A 24,469-nucleotide genomic window follows, 5' to 3' on the forward strand; every position below is an offset into this window, starting at 1 on the left:
ATTGAATATATTTTAATGTCAGACAATCAATGCTGCACAAGTTTGTTTTTATATAATCAATTAATAAAATGATTCTGTGTAATATAAAAATTATTACTCGTAGTGACAAACCCACAGAGAATTATCTCCAACTATGCAGTCCCTTCAGATCTATTAAGCTTTGTAGCCCTTTTAAAGCTCCGGCTCAGAGACCAGCTGGTGAACATAGTGGAGCATTTACAGTAGCAGCTAAGGAGTTGCATTTCTCAAGAGACCAAACCAGAGCTGAAATAGAGTGAATATTGGACTTGCATTTATCAGGTGAGCAAAACATGACTCCATATGAATGTTAATGTTGCTCTGTGTCTGTGTGATGTGTACATAGGAAACAGTTTGCTAATTTGTCAAAATAATTTGAATATGTTAACGTTTGGTTCACAGCTTGTTGCTCTCAAGCTGCCAAACAGCAATTAATGCAGCTTCAAGTATATAAATTGCTGTAAATGCAAAACAATCAAGTCTTTATGATTATGTCAAGTCTTAAAGTCTTTATGATTATGATTAGGACCACATTTCAGATTTGAGATTTAAGATGTATACTACATTTTACAGCTTTAGTATGTTAGTGTGATTTCATTACCAATGTTCAATTGTGAATAAGGATGTTTAAAGAAAATGAGAAAATACTTGACTCAATCACCAAATTCACTGGTATATCTATCATACAGTGGATGAGAAGTATGAAGACTTTTAAGTTGGATAGCCTATGATTCCAAATTCAAACCAGAGATGACTGACCACACGTTTATACAATGGGCCAGTAGGGGCGTTGCTGTAATATGCACTATAATTAACAAAGAGTCATTTTAGGTTGTATATAATTTCTGCCTATTAGCCAGGAGTCTCTGGATGTGTCTGTGTGCCGCCATCGTTGTTCATCACCCAGACTGATGAGCTGAAGACAGTCAGGAAAGACGATGATGTAGTTGTATGACATCATCCCTCATTATACAGGAGATGTAGAAATAAAGTAATATGGAAATTAATAAATATGGAAAGGGCCTAAAAATGAATCAGGACTTTAGAATTGTAAAGTTCTATTTGACATTTTGGTCAAAAATGAGTCATTCATAAGAAACTATTGTTTGACAATTTATTCACATTTTGAGTATGTTTATGTTTATTTATTTATTTATTTTTGATGCCTGTTTAACATTATAACTTGAGTCCTGCAGCAGACTCAGTGATGACAGTGAAACATTCAGAGACACTGACAATGACCCCAGTTTGTCAAAAAAAAAGAAGTAAAAAATAAAAAAGAAGTACATTTGGGAGCAGAAAAAGATAAGAAAGCAGAACAAGGAGAGAAAATAATGAATGGAGAAACATTTTTTTAAATGTTTTTTTTTCTAATTGTCTTGAATTTTGTTGTTGGTAAAACTTTATGCACTGTGTTATTAGTTAAAATCAGTCAATGAAAACCACCACCATCACTGTGAAGCCTCAGCAGTTAGAACCAAATAATCCCAAACAAAAAGTGAGCTCTCAGTTAGAAAGTTTGATCTGAAAATCACCTTCATCATGAAAACTCCATTCAAACATGTGATAGGACTTTGATATTATACATTTAGAGTAGGACACATTACGGGTGACTGTTATTTTGACAAATAAAACAGAATTGCACTATATATCAGTTTTGCTGACTAGGATGTCAAAACTTTGAACCTCAATAACTAAAAACCACTTGGATTGCAGATAGAACCTGATCATTCTAAGACATGATGTGGAAATATGGAAATAAATGAAATAAAAACACATCTTTCCTCTCAAAGTTGAACAAAGGTGAACTCTGACCTGCAAAACCGCCGGACCCCCCCCCCCCCCCCCCCCCCCCCCCCCCCCCACACCAACACACACAAACACACACACACACACACACACACACAAACACACACACACACACACACACACACACAGGCAACACTCTTTACTTAATTATTCATTTTTCTGCATTCATCGTGTTCATTAATTTATTTAATTTATCTCCGGTGCCACTATCGTGAAAGGGGAGAAGGAAAAACAAAAAAACAAACAAAACCCCCAAAACAAAACAAAAAAAAACCAAACAAACAATACAGTAGGGGGCAGTGTTAATAGTATTACCATGGCAACTGTGCTGACGTGCATAATGAAAACCCTCCCCCGGTTTATGCTCAGCCGTCCTCTGGATGAAAATAGCTTGATGCTGTACAGTCAGAAGCCATTACAACACCACGCTCTGTGTGACGACGGTAGAATTAACACTGCGAAATAGTTTTTATCCGCCAGAGTAACGTTACTGTCTCCCGAACAGCAGAGTCCCGTTGTCGAGGAAATCAAAGGGAAAAAAAATATATTTACGGAGGTTTAACGACGACTGTATTTTTCACCCGGGACTTCAAGCTTGGCGGAGGGATTCAACTGACTCTAGTAGAGATCGGCAGAGTGAAATCCGCCGTGTAAATCCGCACCAATTGTTTATTTTCTCCAGATATCTTCGTTTTACGGTCCGCGCTTGGCTTTTCTCTTAGGTCTCTGTCCTTATTTAGATGGCAAGCTTCCCAGACTCTGTAAACGAAAATGATATAGGTAAGTAGAATTTCTACATTTACAATTTCTTTAAGGGCTGGCACTCTGAGCAGCGTGGCCTTTTAACATCGATTTCCATCGTTTTTAGACAGTCTAAAGTTCTGACTTAATGGTCCACTTTCGCATGAAGAAATAATATCACACCAACCTAAGAAACAGCTCACATGTTCTTCCACAAAAATACACCGTGTTGGGCGGTAGAGAGCATTGTTTACTCATTGTAGGCGCTGCCTTCAATGCTGCCATTGAAATTAATTTCGGTCAACCCACACTGAGTCACTGTTTTGTAAATGGTCTGTTATATGTTCTGCAAGGTGTGAGCGTCATAGGCATAGTTAAGCGTTAATTATTCTGATTTATGAATGAAGCCTTTACAGCTAAGTTAACGCACTTCATGTCTGAAGCGCATAATTAACTGTTATGCGACGTCTCAGCTGGAGTGTGTTGTTTTGTTTACCGTTAATACATGTATGAACTACAGTTGGTATATTAAGGTTTAATTTGGTTAGTTAGTTTGTTGCTGTGTCACTCTTTGTGCTTTGGTACGTTAACGATTGAAAGTGGATTTTCTTGTCGCTGGGTTGCTGATGCAAACCTCAGCTCAGACATTTCCCTCCCCCACACAGCAGCCGTCAGAGATTCATAACCTGCTTCCCAAACCACAGACGTACGTGCGAGCTGACACGCTCCATGTTACTGTAGGCTAGAGAACTCATCTGCATATAAACTACATTCATGTCTCATATAGTTAAACTTCACTGTCATAGATGTGAATGTAAGAAAGGGAATTCATTTTTCTTTCTCTGTCAGAATTTCTTTGGGTGCAATATCAGAAATGTTGCATTTTGTATCAGCGATGTTTATGATCAAAAATAAAGCAAAATAAAGGTTTTACAAATCTGAAAGTGGGTTTAAACAGCGTCAAGGCTTTTGTTACGATGTCTTTTTCATAAGCGTAAGTGATGAAAAAACGGAAAATCAACCGCTAAATATCATAATCTATATTGCCTTTGATATTCCTCTAACCTCGAATCACAAGCTAACTTCAGCGTCGTAAATGTAAATATGAGACCCAGAATGCACCTCATGGTTATTAGACTTGACCTCATATACTTATTATATACTTACCTTTACGCCTCTGCACGTAAAAAGACTTCATACTGAGCAGCAAGGAGAAAAAAACCCAGAAAAGATTCAAGAAGTTTATTATCATGTGCACAGTCAACACATATTCTTACTTTGCTAGTCCACCCTTCACGGAAAAAAGCTAAAATTAAATTCAAATTAAAATTCAAAAAATTAAAATCACAAAGTTTATGTTACATCAAAAACAAACAAACTTGTATTTAACCTGTACCAAGCCACGTGCAAAGAGTGAATAGTAAATAGTTTTATGACTGTCATTTGTTGTAAAAGGATTGTCACTAATGTAATATTTATGGTTCTGAATATTCAGAACAAGCACTGTATGTAAATATGTAAGCTCAAATAGTTCCCATTTAAAATATAATTTTATTGCCTCTAAATTTGCCACGTCTCTACTAAAACCTTACTGCATTTTTTTTTCTCAAACATCCGTCTCAAATTTCATTACATTTAGTCTTCAAATGTGTTCCAGTAACTCTGATATACCCTGTTCTTTCTTTCTGTATGAAGGTTACATTCTATGATGCTATTTGTGTCACTTCACTTGCAAGTCCTGGTAGTTGTGAAATTGTCTCTATTGATCTGTCAGTTGTCTCCTGAATCCATTAGATTGAGACGGGAATTATAAGATAAAGGTTACTTTTCAAAGTAGATCTTACTGTCTTGTACAAATGGACTTGGAGCAAGTTTAGGTTAATATATTAAGAGTTCAAGTATGGAACAAGAATGTGGATTTACAGTGTTTATCTCCAACAGTTTCTTTGTAAAACTCTCATGCTTTTAATCATTGTTGTTATTCATTACATGACGGAAGATTTAACTTATTTATCTTAGAAAGTACTCCACCCACCGTTACTGCATAACTGGTTTGGTTAGAACAGCCAATCAGATGCCAGCGTCACTGTCAAGCCCACTCATATGTGTGTGTTTGCTTGTGTGTTTGAGTGAAGAGGTTAGTTTGGATGACTGGAATTTCTGTGGGTTGCAGTGACTTAGCAAAGGGGTTGTAACATGTTAATAAGTGATCCTATGCAGCTGAAGTAACACTGTTGTTTTTCCAGGTAAGGCTAAGTTCATCGGTGAACTCCTGGTGCCTGTTGCTCCCTTCGACCAGAAGTCTGGACGCGAGGCTTGGACAGTAGCCTTTGCACCTAATGGTTCTTACTTCGCTTGGTCTCAGGGGCATCGCATCGTCAGGCTCATTCCCTGGGCAAAATGCCTGAAGAACTTGTAAGTAGAATCAGTAGTAACTACACAAGACTCATGACAGATTTATGTAATAGCTAAGACCTTTTTTTAAATAGTAATGAAAAAAAACAAGAGTGCCTGACTTCAGAGCCTGAAGGTCCTTTAATTGTAAACTGAGTGCGGTTTTTTTTGTTTTTTTTAATTTTTAGTAGATCAGTGAATGAAATTTAATTGATCCTGACAGGGGAAATTCACTTTTTACAGCTACTCAGTCAGAAAAAGACTGAGTGAGTGATAAAAACTAAAGACTATATATAATAATATACATATATACATTATACACACATATCACATATGGTTGATCCACTAAAAAGTATAGTATGCATCAAAGCCTGATGTATCTTATTCCTAAACTACAGCATCCAGCTGGTTTAGGAAATGACTGAGCCTTTTAAAAAAAAATGAAACCATACACTGATCAGCCGTAACATTAAAACCACCTGCTTAATATTGTGAAGCTCCCTCTTGTGCCACCAGAACAGCTCTGACTTTTCGATGCATGGACTCCAAAAGACCTCTGATGGTGACCTCTGGTATCTGGCACTAAGACGTTAGCAGTAGATCATTTAAGTCCTGTAAGTTGTGAGTTGGGGACTCCATGGATCGGGCTTGTTTTTCCGGCACATCCCACAGATGTTCCATCAAATTGAGATCTGGGGAATCTGGAGGCCTTGACCTCTGTCATGTTCCTCAAACCATTCTTAAACATGTTTTGCAGTGTGGCAGGGTGCATTATCCTGCTGAAAGGGGCCACTGCCATCAGGGAGTACTGTTGCCATGAAGGGGTGTACTAGTCTGCAACAACGTTTAAGTAGGTGGTACATGCTAAAGTAAGATCCACATGAATGCCAGAACCCAAGGTTTCCCTGCGGAACGTTGGTCAGAGCATCACACTGCCTCCACCGGCTTGCCTTCTTCCCATAGTGCATTCCGGTGCAATCTCTTCCCCAGGTAGACGATGCACAGGCACCTGGCCGTCCACATGATGTAAAAAGAAAATGTGATTCATCAGACCAGGTCACCTTCTTCCAGTGCTCCATGGTTCAGTTCTGTTGCTCATGTGCCCATTGGAGGTGCTTTCAGCAGTGGACAGTGGTCTGCAGCTACACAGCAAGCTGCGATGCACTGTGTGTTCTGACACCTGTCTATCATAGCCAGCATTAACTTTTTCAGCACTTTGTGCTACAGTAGCTCTTCCTTGGACCACTTTTGGTAGGTACTGATCACTACATACCAGGAAGACCCCACAAGAGAGAGATGTTTTGGAGATGCTTTGACCCAGTTGTCTAGCCATCACAGTTTGGCCCATGTCAAAGACTTGCCCATTTTTCCTGCTTCCAACACATCAACTTCAAGATCTGAGTGTTCACTTGCTGCCTAATATATCCCACCCCTAAACAGATGCCGTTTTAATGAGATAATCAATGTTATTCACTTGGCCTGTCAATGGTTTTAATGTTTTGGTTGATCAGTGTATATTTGTGAGCCATTTTTGAAAATGTAAGTCTTCAGTAGGAACCAGTGGACTTGGAGCTGACAGCCACAGAAAGAGTAGGGAAGTCTGAAGGTACTGAGAGACAGACTTTCCATGTTAACTGTCCATCTCTCAGAGCCAATGAGCATACCAGTGCTGTTTCCTGGCTTTATCTGTTAAATTTGCATTGACTAAATCCAGCCCACAAAACTGAATTTCACTGTTCCTGCACTGGCATCAGCATATTTATCTGCATTTTATTCAATTTAGAAATTCATACAGACTAACTGCACTTTACTGTGTCAAACTCAAGTATGCCTATCTGCAGCTTAGAGGTAAATCATTGGAATTATGTAAACCAGCAAATTCCCTGGAGATTAACAGGAGCCTGAACTAGATGTCATTAGCATTATGTCACATGTTGACCTGTTTTAAGCTAGGGGTGAACAGAATCATTTTCACAGATGAATTAGCCACACTTTGATAAAGCATTCTTTTAGGTATGCATATTTAACCAAATAGGACTAAGTGTGGAAATGTTTGAGAGAAGCAGAGAAAAGATTAGCAGCTGACGAATGTTTCCACTGGATGTTTATACTGTAAAATCAGATTGCTATAAAGTATCCACTGTGCTGTTTTAGTTGCACACTGCATAAAATCAATTCAGGATATCATTTGCTCATGCTGTGGTATTTGGCAAATGTGCCAGTAAAACTTTTCTAGCAGTTTATTTGCCCTAGGTATCCTTCCCTGCCGAACACAGGAAGCAGAACCAACACAAAGAGGTGCTCCTCAAAGCCAGGGACACGTGGCTTGTATTATCAGCTGCCTTTCTGCTTAACAGGCTGTTTTGCCACTCAATAGGGCCTTCTGACTCCCAGAGCCACACTTTGAAATTGTCTGTAGAACAAGTGCTCATTGTTCCCAAACAGCAAGCAATGCTGCTGGCTGCTTTTTTTTCTGCTGTGACAAAAAAATCCTAAACTTTCCAGCTGACTAATACCTCTGTGACACATTGACAGTAATGCTCACTCTGTAAAAAGTCAGTTTCTCACTTTCAGCTGAGAGTTACTTGGACTTAGAACGGAAGAACTACACATATATAAAGACATTTTAGGATGGGGAAAAATGTTTGTAAATGATAAAGACTGTTTAGAACTTATAGTCTCAAGTATTCACCAGTTGTCTACTTTTACTTTCTCTGTTAGTTCTACGGGCCATGGTGGAGAGGACACCGATGCCTCAAGCCCCCGGCGCCTGTCCTGTCAGAACAGCGATGGAGGCCAGGTAATTCCCATGGCCAGCGAGCCCCGCGAGCACACCATCGATTGTGGTGACATTGTGTGGGGCTTGGCCTTCGGCTCCTCGGTACCAGAGAAGCAGAGCCGCTGTGTTAACATCGAGTGGCACCGGTTCAAGTTCGGCCAGGACCAGCTGCTACTGGCAACAGGCCTCAACAATGGTCGCATCAAGATCTGGGATGTTTACACTGGTGAGGACACATTGTAGTCTTATTAGAAGTAGTTTCCCTCTTCTGCTTTGCCAAGATCCCCTCTAGTTATAACTGACATTCTTTACTTGCTTGTTGCATCTTGAGTCCCATGTTTAAAACTGGAGACACAAATGCAAATATAATTCTTGTTCCTCCTTTGCAGTCATGTGTCTACATATAGTGCATATTGCTCCAATAAAGAGAGAGTATGCTACGAGCTAATAGTGACATTGAAATGTTTTGTTAGAACGAAAACAGTCTTTTGTAGGATTACTCTACATCCTCATATTCCTCACAGGCATACTTCTTCCAAGAATGCCCAAACAAAAGGTTTACAATGGAAAGAAGAGAGGTGTGGATCACAGAAGCAATTCCTGTTTGAAAGTTAAAGGCTATACAGACTTACTTTTGGCACACTGTCAGTGAAAAGATATTCTAAGTAAACTGACTCAAGCTTAGCTTTGGAAGAAAGCCAAGGTTTAATGTAGGTTATCATTAGGCAGCAACCTGCAGATGTTATGTTAAGAATAGATCCTATAATCACAATTACATGTACTGTAGACTGATATATTCACAGAGCATGCCTTCGGTCATTGTACTGTCAGTGCTAATGATCTCAGGGAACCAGCGCACCTTTTCATGCCAGACTGTACTCACATAGTTTTGTTTTTTGTGGGTTTTCCCTTGTACTTCTCTAGTTCAGCACACAAAGCGTTCCAGTTCTGATGTGTCTATAAACATCATGTATCATGTCCTAGAAATTCTCAGGAGTTTACACTTTACCGTGTCTGCTGAGATGTTCAATAATCCTCTGATTTGATGACTTTTTGCAGGAAAATTGTTGCTGAATCTGATGGATCATACTGATGTAGTGCGAGACTTGACCTTTGCTCCCGATGGCAGCCTCATGCTGGTCTCTGCATCCAGAGATAAGACCCTCCGTGTGTGGGACCTCAAAGATGATGGTATGTAGAGCTGTCATTTTAACACCAGTCTTCTTTCTTTCTTTGTTTTCACCTCACTTGTTATGAGGTGATTACAGAACTCAGTGACCTTTTGTGTCTTGAAGTGAGAGCGTGCTGTTGACAGGGGAAATGCCAGCCCTCACCAGTTATGGAAAGAAAGATGCAGGAGCTGGTGGCCAGGTTATTAAGTTTATACAACAATGTACAATGGCCCAGCTAAAGCCTGGTGTATTTGTAATCTTTTTTTTGACATAATATGCAGAGAAAATAGACATGATCTGCTGTATGGTCTGTATGAATCACACACTCCTCAACAAGCAGGCACAGATCATGTAAATGGGGTGTGGGCAGCCATACATTGATGCATGAGTGCATAGCATAGCATTAGGTCTGTGACCTACATTCCCTCCATGCATTGTTTATAGGTCAGTTCAAATCAGTTGCACATGCTGCTAATACCTCATTTACTGTAGATCAGTTTGTAGGCTAACATGCTTAAGTAAAATACGACGTGTTATGTTATTCCAACTTCAAGGATAGGTCTTGTGATACTCTGCATTCTTGTCTCATTAATCCCATGGAAAGACAATCACCAACACTGAATGCATCCTTCTAACAAGTCCCATGTATGTATCAAAGCCTGATACATCTTATTCCTCTGTGCCATAGAACTCCACTGTTGTCTGCCCTGGATATATGTGCTGTATATAAGTTGACAGTCCTAACATCAAGAGTCTGAATATGGTGGGCTCCTTGTCACCAGGTTTATTGATGTTGCAAGGAAAGATGAAACTAAACACATAAAAAGCATAATAAACACTATGCTTGCTTTTAACATATACAGATATACATAATCTTCACCAGTATACCAACTCAATCAACCAACCCAGTCTGGGCTAGCTGTTTTAATAAATTACCTTTAAAAAAATGCAACTGTATATTTATGAGTCGTTTTTATAGATTTATGTCTTCAATGGGAACCAATGGGGTTGGAGCTGAGAGCCACAGACAGGGTAGGAGTTTACAATAAGTAAAATAGAGAATATTGCCAGCATTGTCCTTTGATAAATATAGACTAAAGTATTTTTGTGTGTGTTTGTGTTTGTGTGTATTGCATCATCAGAAATAATGTTGCTTGTCTTTCAGGTAACATGGTGAAGGTCTTGCGGGGGCATCAGAACTGGGTGTACTGTAGCGCCTTCTCCCCCGACTCCTCCATCCTTTGCTCAGTCGGCGCTGGCAAAGCAGTACGTATACAAGTTCCTTCTCCCTTATTTTGAGGGGTTTGCTAGCTAATCTTTGTGCTATTGCTTGTGATCAGGTATGCTCAATGAACCTACAAATGAAAACACTTCCCATCAGCCCTGCCCTCCCATTTCCACTTTAAAACAAACTGCTCGGTGTCATGATAAATTAGGCTGCCTGCATTTAGATACTGTTTGGGTTTGTTTGCAGTTGGAAAAAAGGCTTTTTTGGTGTTCTGAAGTTTGCATGCTGAGCAGACAACTGTTTTCACTATTGTTTTTTAGGTTAGGTAAACTTGTTTCACTGCATATTACAAGTGTATTTATTTTGAAATGGGGGAAAAGCAAAGAAAAACTTAAAATCATTACAGCAGGGAAGTCTTGAAAAAAGAATTGAAGTTACTTGTAAAACATAATTCTGACCTCATGTAAACCTTGCATATTATCAAAGGACAAATATCTCCTTCTTTTTAATAAATGACTTCCCATGTTTCTGAATATTGATTCCATAGACTGGCCACCATAAGTTCACCTTATCTACAAATGTTGCAACTCTAATCAAACTGAACATGGTGGTAATGGTAGACATGGTGGTAGCTTTGCCAGGCTGTGTGTGTCCCTACAGTGTGTGTCTTGCTCTCCCTGTCACAGGTGGTGGCAGAGCTCAGTGTGTGATTGGTTTTGAGGGGAGCGCCGCGCTGACATTTTGAGCAGCCGGTGTAAACCGGGGATGCACAGTGCCCAAAGGCCTGGCCAGGGGCAGCCTGGCACCTGACCCGCAAGGTCAATCTGTACGTAGGTGCTGCTCCGTGTCTGTCTACCTCTGCTGTCGCAGTTCCTCTATTAATTTTATTCATTTCAGTTTAAAACTATCATTAAACTGGTGGTTAAATACTCCTTCTGTCCCCCCCCCCCACCCCTCACCCCCTACCTCTCTCCCAAATCCACCTCTGCACCCCACCCTTATCTCTAAATAGCACTGTCCACCATCTGCACACGCTAGCTTCTCTTTTGTTACTTGGTTAGGATTCCTTTTACTGTCAGTTCAATGTCTCCCATGTAGCATAATGTAACATTGTAATGCTGCCAATATCAAGTTATAGAAACATTTCAGCCAGCCACAACAGTTTAACACCCCCCCACCCCCCTCCCCTCACAGTCAGTGTTAGCAGCTGCCAGTGCTTTGCAAATGTTGCATCATGCAGCTTTCAGATTATTGTTATACACTAATAATTCTTTTTTTTCAAAGTTCTTTGTGCCTTTGCAGAGCACTTGTAGCGATAAACAGTGTCCGAAATTAACTTTTTGACCCACCTGCCAAGGGGACTGGTAGATGAACGAACCCACAGCTCAAGCACATTTTTTACCAGCCAAAATAAGAAATTGCCTTTTTGTGTCACATATGCATTTGTTCCAGTGCATTTTAATGATATAATAAGGTATTATATTGAATACAGTATTGCCACATAATGGCTATTTAATGAAGGATAGCTAGAAGCAGACTGGTAGCTGTGAGTAGCTGATGTCCTGTACGGTAAACAGTGCCGAGAAACTAGCAGCGCTCCAAACGGTGTGTGGCTGACGCTCCTTCGCCTCAAACTGTTTGAAGCCCTCCTACAGTTTTGTGGCACTTTTAATACGCATGTAAAAAAAAAAACATATCGTATACGGACAAACATGGGTCATTTTCTCCAAACCATCATGCCAGCTATTTTTTACATGACTATTTTGGTACAAACATTTACCTGCCAACGTGGCGATAGCCTTCTGAGATTTACTCGCCAAACGGAAAATCTTCCCACATTTGGCGCTTGGCGGGTGTTAATTTCGGACCCTGTCTATAAGTCAGCTGTAGCCTCAAAACAAAAGTAATGACAAACTTGTTATGAGAAAAAACAGTGCAAAATACCTTGTGGTCCACAGATCGGCCAATATTTGCAAATATTTTCCATCTGCAGTTCTTCTGTGGCTTTTTCTTCTTTTATAAGAGCGTTTGAAGGTCTGCTGTTGGCAGACACAGTGGAACAGCATTCAATTATGTGGTTTATTCATCTGCATTCCTCCATCAACATTCTTGTGCTGAAAATTAGACATCAGTGAAAGAGACAATGATTCATATGTTAACTCAAATGGGGAAACTAGAAAGTGAGGAAATGGGCAACTAGAGGGAGGAAGAAACTAAACCATTAGTCTGCATGTAACTGTTATGATTTGATGTAGATCATTAACTGCATTTGTTTGCTGGCAAGCAGTGTTAGTAGCACTTAAAAGCATTTTCAATTTCTAACAACACTAAAGTGATGAGTTGCAGAAGTTCTATAATTGCATAGTTCTCTGATCATGCATTGCCCTGGAACAAAGATACTAATACTGAACATGCTGACCATAGATGACTGTTAAAAGCAAAAGTCTTCAACAGATGATCACTTTTCTACCAGTTTGTGTGTGTGTGAGTGTGTGTACTCTGTGTGTGTGTGTGTGTGTGTGTGTGTTTGTATGCATATGTATACTTGCCAAAGGTATCAACCCTTTGGCCATAAAATATTCTTTTCTCTTGCAGTATCTGTCTCTCTTCGTAGGCTTCTGCCGGAGGTGCGAGCCTATTGTAAACACAGTGAACTAAAACTCTGAAAGGGGAAACCAGTGGAGTAACATTATGTTACCTTAAGTTACTACTTGTTTTATTTTCTCTTTTTTTGTGTAGACTTTTTTTGTTAAAAGAATAGAAGTATTAATTTAGTATATTAAATGATGTATTATGAGATGTATACATTTCAATGTTATTGTAGTTTAATACACAACAAAGATGTTTGAATGATAGTTATAATGTAATAGTGAAAACAATGTGAATATAAGTGAAGTGTTGCATTTGACATTTAGCCTTGCTTCTTGTGTAGCATGTGCTCTTTTGTTTGTTTGGCTTGGTTTAAGGTTACAAAGCTTTACGATGACACTGAGCATAACTTGAGCATAATTCTGTTTAATTCCTGTTGTTTAATTAAATTTATTAATGCTTTATGTGCATATAGTAATGATAGGAGTAAGAAAGTATCTCTATATTCTCTTCAAATCATTCCATGGACTATAACAGTCCTTTCTTCACATTGCAGGTGTTCCTATGGAACATGGATAAGTACACGTTGATCCGGAAGCTGGAGGGGCACCACAATGATGTGGTGTCTTGTGAGTTTTCACCAGATGGGGCGATGTTGGCCACCGCCTCTTATGACACCCGGGTCATCGTATGGGACCACCACAAGGCCACCATTCTGCTGGAGCTGGGGTAAGACACAACATAATCACATCGTTCTTTAATAAGCGCATAGGTGTAAGTGGATTGTCTTGCTTATACCATTTCTTTTTGCCAGGGAAATGCAACTCTTGTTTATTTATATTTTGCAGCATTTTAAAGGAAAAGTCTGAAATTCAATAGTTTTCTTATTGTTAAAAAGTATTGTGTGTGTATGAAAGCCTGATATATATATTCCTCTGTGCCATAGAGCTCCATCGTTGCACTGGGTCCCCAACAAATACACTCTTCTCTCCTGTTTGAGTAACATTTGCTAAAAACTACAATGACCAGCTGTTTTAGAAAATTACAGACTTTTTTTAAAAAAAAAGAAACTATATATTTGTGAGCTGTCCTCATTAGGAATCAGTGGGCTTGGGGCTGTAAGAGTTTAAATTTAAAGTGCTGATGTTGGATATTTCACAAAGTGAATGTTTTGAGTTGCTGTCTTCTGATGCTCTCATCTTTCTCCAGCCATCTCTTCCCTCCTCCATCACCCATTTTTGCTGGAGGGGCAAATGACCGCTGGGTTCGCTCTGTGAGCTTCTGCCCTGACGGCCGCCACATTGCCAGCATTACTGACGACAGGTAAGACACTGAATGACATCAGAGTTAACTGGATATGTTTATAACATTTCTTAAACACCACCTCAGTGTCCGTGCATGAGCTCAGCTCTGCTTCAGTATTCTGTAGTCTCTGCTTCTCTCTCAGTATCCTCTGTGGTTAGTGGAGCGTAAAGGTCTCGTGACTCAGTAAATGTTTAGTCAGCAGCTTTTCTTTCTCAATAACACCTCTAGAGGAACCACATATTTTTAGTTCTTGTGAATGGAATCTGTTACATTAATATAGGTACAATGTTCAAATGCTGACCTTCAGTGATAACCTTCAAAACCTGTTAACATTCAAAACCCAGATTGAAAAGATCAGTTTTGTTCTGTGTCTGTATATGTGATCATATATTAGCATGAACCTGTTTGCTCACTAGATAAACACGTGCACTGCTTGCTACACTTTTCATTTCAAGGTGTTGAGATTATAAACAGTCAGTCATTTCAGTGTGAGTCCTCACAAACACACGTGTTGAGCTGTGTGCCTCTGAGTGGATGTTTGTTGTGTACTAGTGCACATAAACAGCAGTATGCAGCAGAAAAGCTTCACGCTTTGCTGCAGTTTGTTTTAATCTTGCAGGCAGTCATGAGAGCTACTGTATGTTGGTGTGTTTGGATGGGTCCCATGACTATCACAAGGTAGCCATTAATCACTCTGAGCGCTGGCTGAGCGCTGAGCTGTTGGAGAGAGAAGCAGGGGAAGCTCCACAAAATGGTGGCTGGAGGGGAAAAAACATGCCAGTGCTGAATGTTTTACTAGCAGTGTAATTGAATGTGATTATTGTAAATACTGTCAAATTAGAAAATAAACCAAACCAACAGATAGAAGTGAATATAGAGTATTTGTGACTTTTTGGTCCATACATAGAAAAAGATATATTAACTGCTGGCCAGATTGCCATGACATTTTTTAGAGAAGACCAATCTGGATGTAGATTGACAATGAATTTGCTGATCACATTCATACCATCAAGGGAGCGAACCCTTTTTGGTTTAAATGACCTTGTGGCCTTTCCTCAAGTGCCACCTTTGAGAAAAATGACTGCTAGACCTGTAAGACTAGCTCCTGTCCAAGACTCTGATATTGTGTTTAAATGAAGATTTAGTCTTGTTAAAGGAGCCCTCCAGTGATTTAGTATTACATGTCCATGAAGTTGGGGGACTCATTTGAGACTGTTTTTTTTTTTTTTTTAAAGGTTAAAAAAATGGGGTCAAGATCAAAGCAGCAGAGGTAGAGATATCCTATTAAGGAGCACAAATATGGGACAATGCAACAAATAGCATCTTTTCTTTAGATTCTCTCTGCCTGGCAAAGTCCATGTCCTCCAAACCCAGTCAGCTTGCATCACAGACAGTCTCTTATAAATGTAACTCTCCAGGTCAAGGCCAAGGTAACACTGATGACATCATCAGGGTTGTTTTGTCAGACTTGACAAAGCTCCAGCAGAGTCACAGAAGTCATTAAATAGCTGAGTACTACATGAATAACCATGATGAATAAATGATGTCATCTAGTAAATCAAATAATGACAAAATGAGGTTTTTCAGTTCAGGTGACGATGATTGATTGATTTACATTGCACACACACTTGTCCATTATTACTCAGAATAGCACATCGCAATGTTGGGAAAAGCATCTGAGTTCTGGGAAGTTGGTAGAAGTTGAGACAAATGGCTTCATTCAGTTCATGACCACACAAGCCCCACTGCTGGCTGAAGTTAGTTTAATAATCAGCAGTTGTACAGGCGTTCTAGAGTCTGCATTGACATGAAGTGAGTCCAGTTGGACTTCTGTTAGGACATACAGGGGCTGGCTGTATGAATCAGCTGGAATTTCAGAGAGGAAATGGTTTTCACTGTGTACATTTTGTCACGGATTTGAACTGCAGTTATGTTGTCTATTGTGCATTTGACAATAACAATACAAAGGTAGTCCACTTTCTGACAGCAGTGTCCTGGTGTTTCTCTGTCTGTTCAGGCTGGTTCGTTTCTGGAGCATCGAGGAAAGGGCTCCTCAGGCCATCGCCTCTCTCTCTAATGGCCTCAGCTGTGCCTTCTCTGCTGAAGGAAGTGTCCTTGCTGCTGGGTAAGACATCCGCACATGTTCAAACACAGAGATCACATTACATTACCTCAGTCATATCTTATTGACTCCTGCATTATGACCTCCAAGGCAACCTGTTCTCCATTTCAGCTTGTCACACAAGCAGGCTGTATGCATTCCTAACCGTTTTTAAAATTACCACTGAACTCACTTGTGTGCTTATAATGTACCTGTGCAGTTTGATTTGTCATGATTTTTAAAGAGTTGCATGCATTTCCTAGGACTCGTGATGGTGGTGTGCACTTCTGGGAGTGTCCTCGTAGCATTGCCAGTCTGCAGCACATGTGCAGGATGGCTCTCCGCCGGGTAATGACCACAAAGCAGGTGGAGGCCCTGGCCATTCCCACGCCACTCCGCGACTACCTGACCTACAAAGTCATCTAACCCCCCACCCAGCCACCCCCACTGCACCTGCCTCAGCATGCTGCTGGAAAACCAATGAATCACTTGTCTGAAAGAGAAACTTTTTTTTCAGAGAACTCTGTTTAACAAACGAAACCAATCCGGACAAGAGGAAAAGAGTTAAATTTTACTGATGCCCCAGAGCCACATCCCCGTCTCAACCCCCCACCACATCCTCACACAGCAGGATGTGTTGTTTTGTATATATTTATTTTTGTTAATGCTTTAGTAAAGGAGTGCGCTAGGGCCAGCGCACCATCCATACCTGTAAGGTCAAGTTATTTCTGGGGCCTCCTGCTCCCTCCATCACATTAGTGTGGTACCTGTAAGTGTTCAGCTCCTCTTCCAGCTGGCTCCAGCTCTTCATCAGGTTCACTAAACTCCTCTTCTTCTTTTCCTCTGACTTGAAATGGCTGTTGCACTTAATATTAGAAGCTTTGCAGTGGTGCTTGCTCTTAATGTCCAGTTATCAGTTTTAAAGTGGGTGAGCTAAAGGGAAGAGATACATGGGACGTAAGGGTTTAAAGGCTGCGGGGTTTTTGAAGGCCAATACTGAGATCTGTGGACTACTGATACTGTGGACTTACTTATCTTTATATTTGAAAAGGAGAAACAATTCAAGCAGCCAGTGTTCTCAAATTTTGAATATTTCTCTGAAACAGTATTTTTACAGCACCATGGCACAATCACATGTCACTGTGACCTGTTTTTTTTTAATGTGGCTTGGCAGCAGTTTTTATTTCAATACAAAAACATATGATATTATCAGCAGTTACGTGATCCAGCACAGTATGTAACTTGGTTATCATGTCAACATTCAGTTAACAAACCAGGTATCTTGAAATTCCTCTTAAAATGGCTCCTAATATCCACTGCTAAATATCACTGTCCAGCAGACATTGGTCCAACCAGGGTATAAAATTAGCACCAGTCACCTGCCAAATGCTGGTAAAATATTCAAGTGGCTTGTGGCTGGTAATCTATTGAAATTTGAACCTTCACTAACCATTTGGCCAATGGACAAAAAAGTTAATTTTTCATGCAGGTGTAGCCCGCCCACAGTGCACCCAAAACACATCTCAGACTGGCTACAGAAATGGCAACAGTAAGCTTGAATTTACTTGTGTGTGTGTGTGTGTGTGTGTGTGTGTGTGTGTGTGTGTGTGTGTGTGCACGTGTACTCCCTGCCCTGCAGGGTAGTATAAAGCCTTTAGACCAGTGTTGTTGATGATCTCACACTAAAGCAAAGCCCCTCTGCTGCTTAACTGCTATCTATATTTGAACCTGTACAAAACCTGTATACACAATTCCATGTGACATGTATGTATATACAAAACTGTGTCATGTCTATAAACATATCAAAGTCTAGCTTTTTTTTGTCACGTTCTTCTGTTGAACATTTGTATTTTTGTATATGTACTTTTTGTTCTCCTTTAAATGTGAAAATGTCTACAAATAACTACACCTGTCTTACTGCTAAAGCTCAGAAAGAAAGATGTATTCCATTTCTTTTTGAAGGTCAGACCTAAATTGTGGCACTGAATGCTACTGTGCCCTGTCACATGTTTTGCTGTGTGTAGATATGACTATGAGCAATTGCAGCAACCTTGAAAGTAATAAACATTGTTCCTCTGATAAACAAATGAGACCAACTGACTGCCAGCCTCTCTCATCTGGTGTCAAAAACCTTCATGTTCACTGAATTTGTGATAGAAATATGCACATGATAATCCATAGTAACTCTAAAAATATTCTATTTCTTGATTGTCATTTTCAGTTTGTATGTGGTGAGAGGAGATGTGAAGAAGGGAAAACGAGCTCTTAGTGTCCTGTTTGTATTTGTGTAGTCAGGTGGGTGCAGAGCAGCTGTCAGTCCTTGTTGGCAATAAGTTTTCTGACAGTCAGTGCTAATGCCAAAGGTTTCCCTGTATGATAGTCTGTAAACAGTCAGGTTCTTATATTCTTCCACTGATATAAAGGGTGTCTCATGAATGGGCTGCAGAACTTCACTCTCCACACAGAACCTTAACATGACATTTGTATACCTGTAACCAATGTGATTGGAAAAACACAGTCCTGCCTCAGTTGGATGCAGTATGAAGCGCTAAATATATCAAATATATATGAATGTATACATTTCCTGCAATTTTCTGGTAATGTTTTTTGTGTTTGTAGTTTCAATAAAGGCTTTTTAACAAAAAATGTGGTTATTGATGTGTGAGACAGTGCAATGGGTCCTCAGGTGACAGAGATGAGTTTTGGTGATTCCTTTTTGGCTTGGGGGCATGCATTAACTGCATAAATTAAATTGTATTAATTTCCAAAACACTTAAAGCCCTGAAAGCTTTGAAATCTTGAGTATTTGTGTATAGCATTAAATATTTGGAAATAATATACAACAATCAAAGTTAATGTTTGACAGAAAAACAGTTATTTCTCAGATATCTTTTATTTGAGTCAATTAATACTGCTCTAACTTTAGAACAGTAACTATTAGGCCTGGTGTGTTTAGTGTATTCATTTAGGACCTCTTCATCCAGGTTCTATACAATATATTTACAAAAAGAATAGGCCTTATAAGATATAATATATCATTTGTTATAAAATCCATTGACCAAAATATAGAAATACATACAAAATATATACCATCATCTTGTTTAGATGATGGTAGTGGAGGTGCAAAATCTTCCACAGGTGTTCAGCCAAGATCTGGTGACTGTGCAGATTATAGCATATGATTCACATCATTTATATACTAAAATGCAGAGGGGGGTTCTGGATAACAGCAATCCATTCCTTATTCAATTACAAGGACTTATTTTGCCAATTTTGTCACTCAGTTTCCTCTGAGTGAAACAGCGCCCCTCTGGTTTATAACTGCTTATAAATGGTCAGCTAGTGTGTGTGGTCAAACACGATATTGCAACTTTACCAGAGTCAACTCAAGGAAGAAAGGTTATGTTGTCATCCTTCAGTTACAAAAGTATCAAACACCCAGATGCAGTCAGTCATGCTCTGGCCTCACAACAAACAATAGACAGTCAACAACATCATTTTAATGAAACGACCTGAAATTTATTTTTTTTTGCCTGTGTTGCTAATAATGTCAGCTCATGGATAGCTAGCAGCAATAGAGTTCTGTCAACAAACAAGATGACCATCACAGGAACAAATGCATAGGGACATTAAACACTAGAGGAGAGGGACTGGAATGGATATGGGGACCAGTAGATTACTCATTACTGATTTTACTAATGTTTTGTTCAGCCAGTTATCTAGAGATCATAGCTTATTCATCTTATTACATCCTGGTCCCGATAAAAAAAAAAAAAAAAAGCTTTTATTCATAGATTTAAGAAAATTAGATAATAAAAAGATAATTTGATGATTGTCAAATACTTCCAAAATGTTCCTAAAAATGCCCCTCTTAATACAGAAAAGAGTTTAATAACTGCACCAAAATATAAATGATCTTTTTAAAGAATTATGTTGAAGGAGATCATTGGAAATGTGTATTTAATTTGCTTTTTTTTCAGAATGTTACATTCAGTCAAGTCAATCAACCTTTCAAATGCCCCCAAAAATCGATGGTGTGGCAACAGTGGTTACATATCTACTCAAACACTGTAAAACTCTATCTGTGGCAGCTGTGATAGCAGGAATTGGAAATTTACTTAACAGCCTGCAGGGATCCTCCTATCAGCTGAATGGAAAACTACCAGCAGTCAAAGCGCGCACACACACACACACACACACACACACGCATGCATGCGCACACACACATAGTTCTGTACACATGAGCTGTGACCAGGTTTATTATTGACCTGGACTGTTACTATCTGCAGTTAAACATTAGGGAGGAGGACACAGACTGAAGCAGAGTTCCCACAGCAGACTACAGATCAAAGAACTCAGCCTCTATCTATGTAGGGAGGTTTTCATCTGCTCACCATTAAACATTTGATACATATATTGCTAAAGTTTGTATAGCATATTTTAAAAGGCAGAGCTTACAGGCTGTGGTGCCAATTTTAATCAAATTTCCAGAAGATCGGTAAAAGAAAATGTGTGTATCCATCCACTTCCATTACGTGAATATCAGGAGATAAACAGTTGGCTCCAGTCGGTGCCATTAAACCATTGCAGAAGAAGAGGACACAAGGAGATGGCGTCATTAAAAAAGAGGCAGTCAAAGCTCAAATGATGGAAAACCATGTGGACATGATGAAAATATGAAGTCTGTTTCATGTATTCATTTGAGGAACGTTATTGTCTCTTCAATGGAAGCGTGAGTGATGTTTAAGTCACATGCTTCATGTATGTCATCATTTATTCTCCAAGTCTGTTTGCTTTTTATTGTATTTGTTCAGGATGTCCTACAGTAAGTGCCCCACATATATCCTTTAAGCATTAAAACATTACCAAACAGGCCTACTAGGTGCAGGCCCCTGGACCCAAGGTGTGGGAAGGGCTCTCAGTTGGACACCCTGTTTGAAGAGAACATTCCTTGTTGAAGTCACAGAAGTCAAAATGATAGATGTTCTAACCAAGTTTTTTTTTTTTCTTTTTTTTTTTTTTGCTCCTTAAATATTGAAATGCATATATATTGTACTATATCCAACTTTCATTCTAATGTCTGCGTGATCTCTGTGTCATCATCATCATGTGATTTCATGAGGATATTAGTCTCAGTGAGAGAGAAGTTTCAATAAACAGGAAGTGAGTCATTGCTGTGTTATGGGCTCTCAAGGACAGGAGGGTGGAGTAGTCTGCAGGCAGAAAAAAACTATGAGCTTCTTACTGCCATTCACTGATAATTATAGTTATTTTATGATGTCTTATCCCTTCTATTCTTTTAAATAACACATTATTATCCCAAAACCAGAGTGCATCCATGCACACTGCTTTGCAAAATGCTACTATTCTCACATGGATCAGAGGGTGGCTGACATAACAGAGGTGAAGCATGGCGCTGTGGTGGAGGAATGTGTTATGTATCACACTGCACACAGAATCTCTTTCAATCTCAGAGAAGAATTGAGAAACTCTGGTTCCTCTCTTGCAGGAACAGCAACACTTGTAGTTTAAAGAACACTGGTACTGTTAGACCGACGTGTTCCGGCTTGTGGCCTTCATCGGGGTCATCATGAAACACATTACAAACAACATTTAAGTAGGGTAAGTATGAAGCAGAAAAAAATCCAAAAAAAAGTAAAAAAAGAAAACCAATCATATACAGCCACACACATATCAACCAATGGGGCATCTACAAAGATGGGCTGGGTACATGGTCATGTGGCTTCAGACCAATCATTGTCCCAGACTGGCAGAGAGGTTAGAGGAGTGTCCAATAAGGGACATGGGTGACACCATATTTGGTCCATAAACTGGAGAGTGCAACTAAGGGGTGGTACTTGAGTTCCTACAGAAGAGGCTTTAACCCAAAATGTGCAAAATACTTTAAAATCACTTTAAAAAAAAGAAATTGGCTGTTGTCAACCTGAGCAGCACTGAACTGACCTCTACTCAGCTCTCTGTACTTGAACTTGGTCTTTGTTCCAACCCTGTCTGTGAGTCCATCTGAACTGTTTTTAGATCTACAGAAATTTCTCAGAGATGTAAGACAAAAATAATTTTTCATGAAAATTGATCCTTCTCAGGACTCTATTCCAAGTAAAAATACTTTTAAAATTAAAAGCAAGTGCAATATTTTTTTTACCTTTTTGAATTTTTTGTGCTTCATACCTACCCTATTTAAATGTTGTTTGTAATGTATTTGATGATGGCCCTGATGAAGGCCACAAGCTGAAACATGCTGGTCTAACAATAAAGTTGAGTTTTGACCTCTTTAGACTTTTTTCCCTTGTCCATGCACGTTGGAAGTAGGTAGAGTTGTGCCAGAAACCCTACTCTGCTTATACAGCAGCAGCAACATTCTCACATCTACACACGCTCACACTGTTGTTCAGAAAGTGTCATAAAACACACAACTGCATGCTGGAGTTCAACAACATAGCGAAACAGTTTCAAATGTGCACCTAAAATTGCACGCTCCAATATTGTAAGAGTTTAAACATGTGATCATACAGACTGGTTTCAGTCAGTTCTGTCTCTGAGGTGCAAAACAAGTCATTTTGCTACTTATATAACTTTTTTCTCCAGAAGGAGAGGAAATGAAGTGTGTATGTGTGTGTGTGTGTGTGTGTGTGTGTGTGTGTGTGTGTGTGTGTGTGTGTATGGGTTGGGGGTGGGGGTGGGGGGGTGGGGGGGGTGGGGGGGTTGGGTGGAGCTGTACAGAGCAGGCTGAGCAGCTCTCTTCACACGAGCAACATTATCAACATGTGCTGGTAGAATTATCTAGAACAAATGCAGCACAAGCATGTCAGCAGAGGGTTATCAGGAATAAACTGATAACTATAACTAGTATAAATATGATTCAATAGGAAGAGAAAACACCATTATCACTGAGTAATATGTAAACTGATTTGACTGGACCAATTCAGCTAACACACATTTATGTCTATCTGTGCATCTATGTATCTTTGTATCCATGTTAGTGCATATATGTACACAGGACACAGGTGGCAGCTTTGTGGGTGCTGATAGACTAAAGTGCCAGAATATATTCACCTCACCTTTGTATTCCAAATAATAAAAATAAAGATGAATTAGATCAGATGACAGTGACACATTAAAATATGCCAAACGTTGAGTGAGCATTCCTATGGAAGACCATTGCTCATGGCAAATGAATAGATATCAGACTGTGCCATCATAAATCTACTGAGCCCTCTGACAGGTGATACCATTCTCTAACCTTGACCAACATGTCTTCAAACTGTCTTTGAATCCTACTCTCACCAAGCAAAGAGCAGATATTTGGTGGCTTGAATGCCTTGTATCTACATTGGATTTGCTCAGGCTAAACCGCCATGGTTGGTTCCACTGGCATGATAGGCAGCATCATCATAAAGGATGGGTTCACAATTTTGGCAGCATGACCAGGCCTTATATCATCATTATATCTGCTCAGTTTACAGTGGCTGACCCAACTGGCTTGATAGGCAGCTTTGTCTGAATGCCATGGCCCGCTCACTGGTTCAAAAACTATTTGTGTATAACTGGTTCCACTGGTCTTACCAATAGGTTAGCAACCCCTCTGGTATGAGAAACTTTTCTTGAATCAAGTCCCTTGATCTGTCTTACCAAATAAAGGAATATGGTTTCAATATGAAGTTGTGCATGATTGTAAGCATGCTGTTCAACCCACCAAAGAACAGCCAAACAACCATCCTCCGCTACCTCATCTTAGCAAGCAATAAAGCATACACTTACCTATCAACCACATCATGTCATGATGCTAGAACATGGTATAAATGAGATGAGGTGTCTGATGTGAATAAAACTCACTATCTATTCAGTGTTGGGTTTTTTTTCAGAATTACATATTGATCCTATTAGCTGCTGGTCAATATCGATGAGGAAAATAAAATCAAAAAACAGAGACAGGATTGTTGTCTTCTGCATATGGTCAAATGCAGCTTTATGTTCTGTGGCACATGCCATGTTTGTGATGTAACTATTTGATTTTTTTACAAAGGAAGAATGAAATAAAACATTAATCTGGGATGGGAAAATGTTAAAACACAAAAAATGTAGACTACCCTGCCTTCAGCAAAAAGAAAAATACAGACTTTCAAAATCATGGAAGGAAAAAACAGATAAATGTGGTGAAATGTAAACATCTCTTTGATTTCAGTTTTCATGGAAAGTGCAAATATTAAAGTAAGTAGTAAGCAAAAAACTTCAAATACTACATACTTGGCTTGTTTTGGGGCCCCTGGTCACTGCAGGGTCTAGAGCAGCTGCTTCATTTGTTCCTGCCACAG

General features: G+C 39.5%; 1 protein-coding gene across 1 annotated transcript; it reads left to right on the plus strand.

Moving 5' to 3' along the window:
• The first annotated feature begins 2,192 nt into the window (after positions 1 to 2,192).
• wsb1 (WD repeat and SOCS box containing 1) lies at positions 2,193 to 18,636 on the plus strand. Its single transcript, XM_067593783.1, has 9 exons — positions 2,193 to 2,607; positions 4,815 to 4,983; positions 7,684 to 7,967; positions 8,801 to 8,932; positions 10,079 to 10,179; positions 13,287 to 13,459; positions 13,940 to 14,053; positions 16,053 to 16,160; positions 16,400 to 18,636. Exons 1-9 carry the CDS (start codon positions 2,568 to 2,570, stop codon positions 16,560 to 16,562), a joined length of 1,284 nt encoding a protein of 427 aa, XP_067449884.1. The 5' UTR covers positions 2,193 to 2,567; the 3' UTR covers positions 16,563 to 18,636.
• The last annotated feature ends 5,833 nt before the right edge of the window (positions 18,637 to 24,469 follow it).

The sequence above is a fragment of the Thunnus thynnus genome, chromosome 7 (assembly GCF_963924715.1).
Source record: "Thunnus thynnus chromosome 7, fThuThy2.1, whole genome shotgun sequence".
Taxonomy (NCBI): domain Eukaryota; kingdom Metazoa; phylum Chordata; class Actinopteri; order Scombriformes; family Scombridae; genus Thunnus; species Thunnus thynnus.

Bases quoted from the DNA above. Each gene is read 5' to 3' on its own strand.
- wsb1 (XM_067593783.1), top strand. From the start codon at position 2,568: ATGGCAAGCTTCCCAGACTCTGTAAACGAAAATGATATAG. The intron at 7,968-8,800 runs GTGAGGACACAT...GACTTTTTGCAG, and splicing joins GATCTGGGATGTTTACACTG to GAAAATTGTTGCTGAATCTG. The intron at 8,933-10,078 runs GTATGTAGAGCT...CTTGTCTTTCAG, and splicing joins GTGGGACCTCAAAGATGATG to GTAACATGGTGAAGGTCTTG.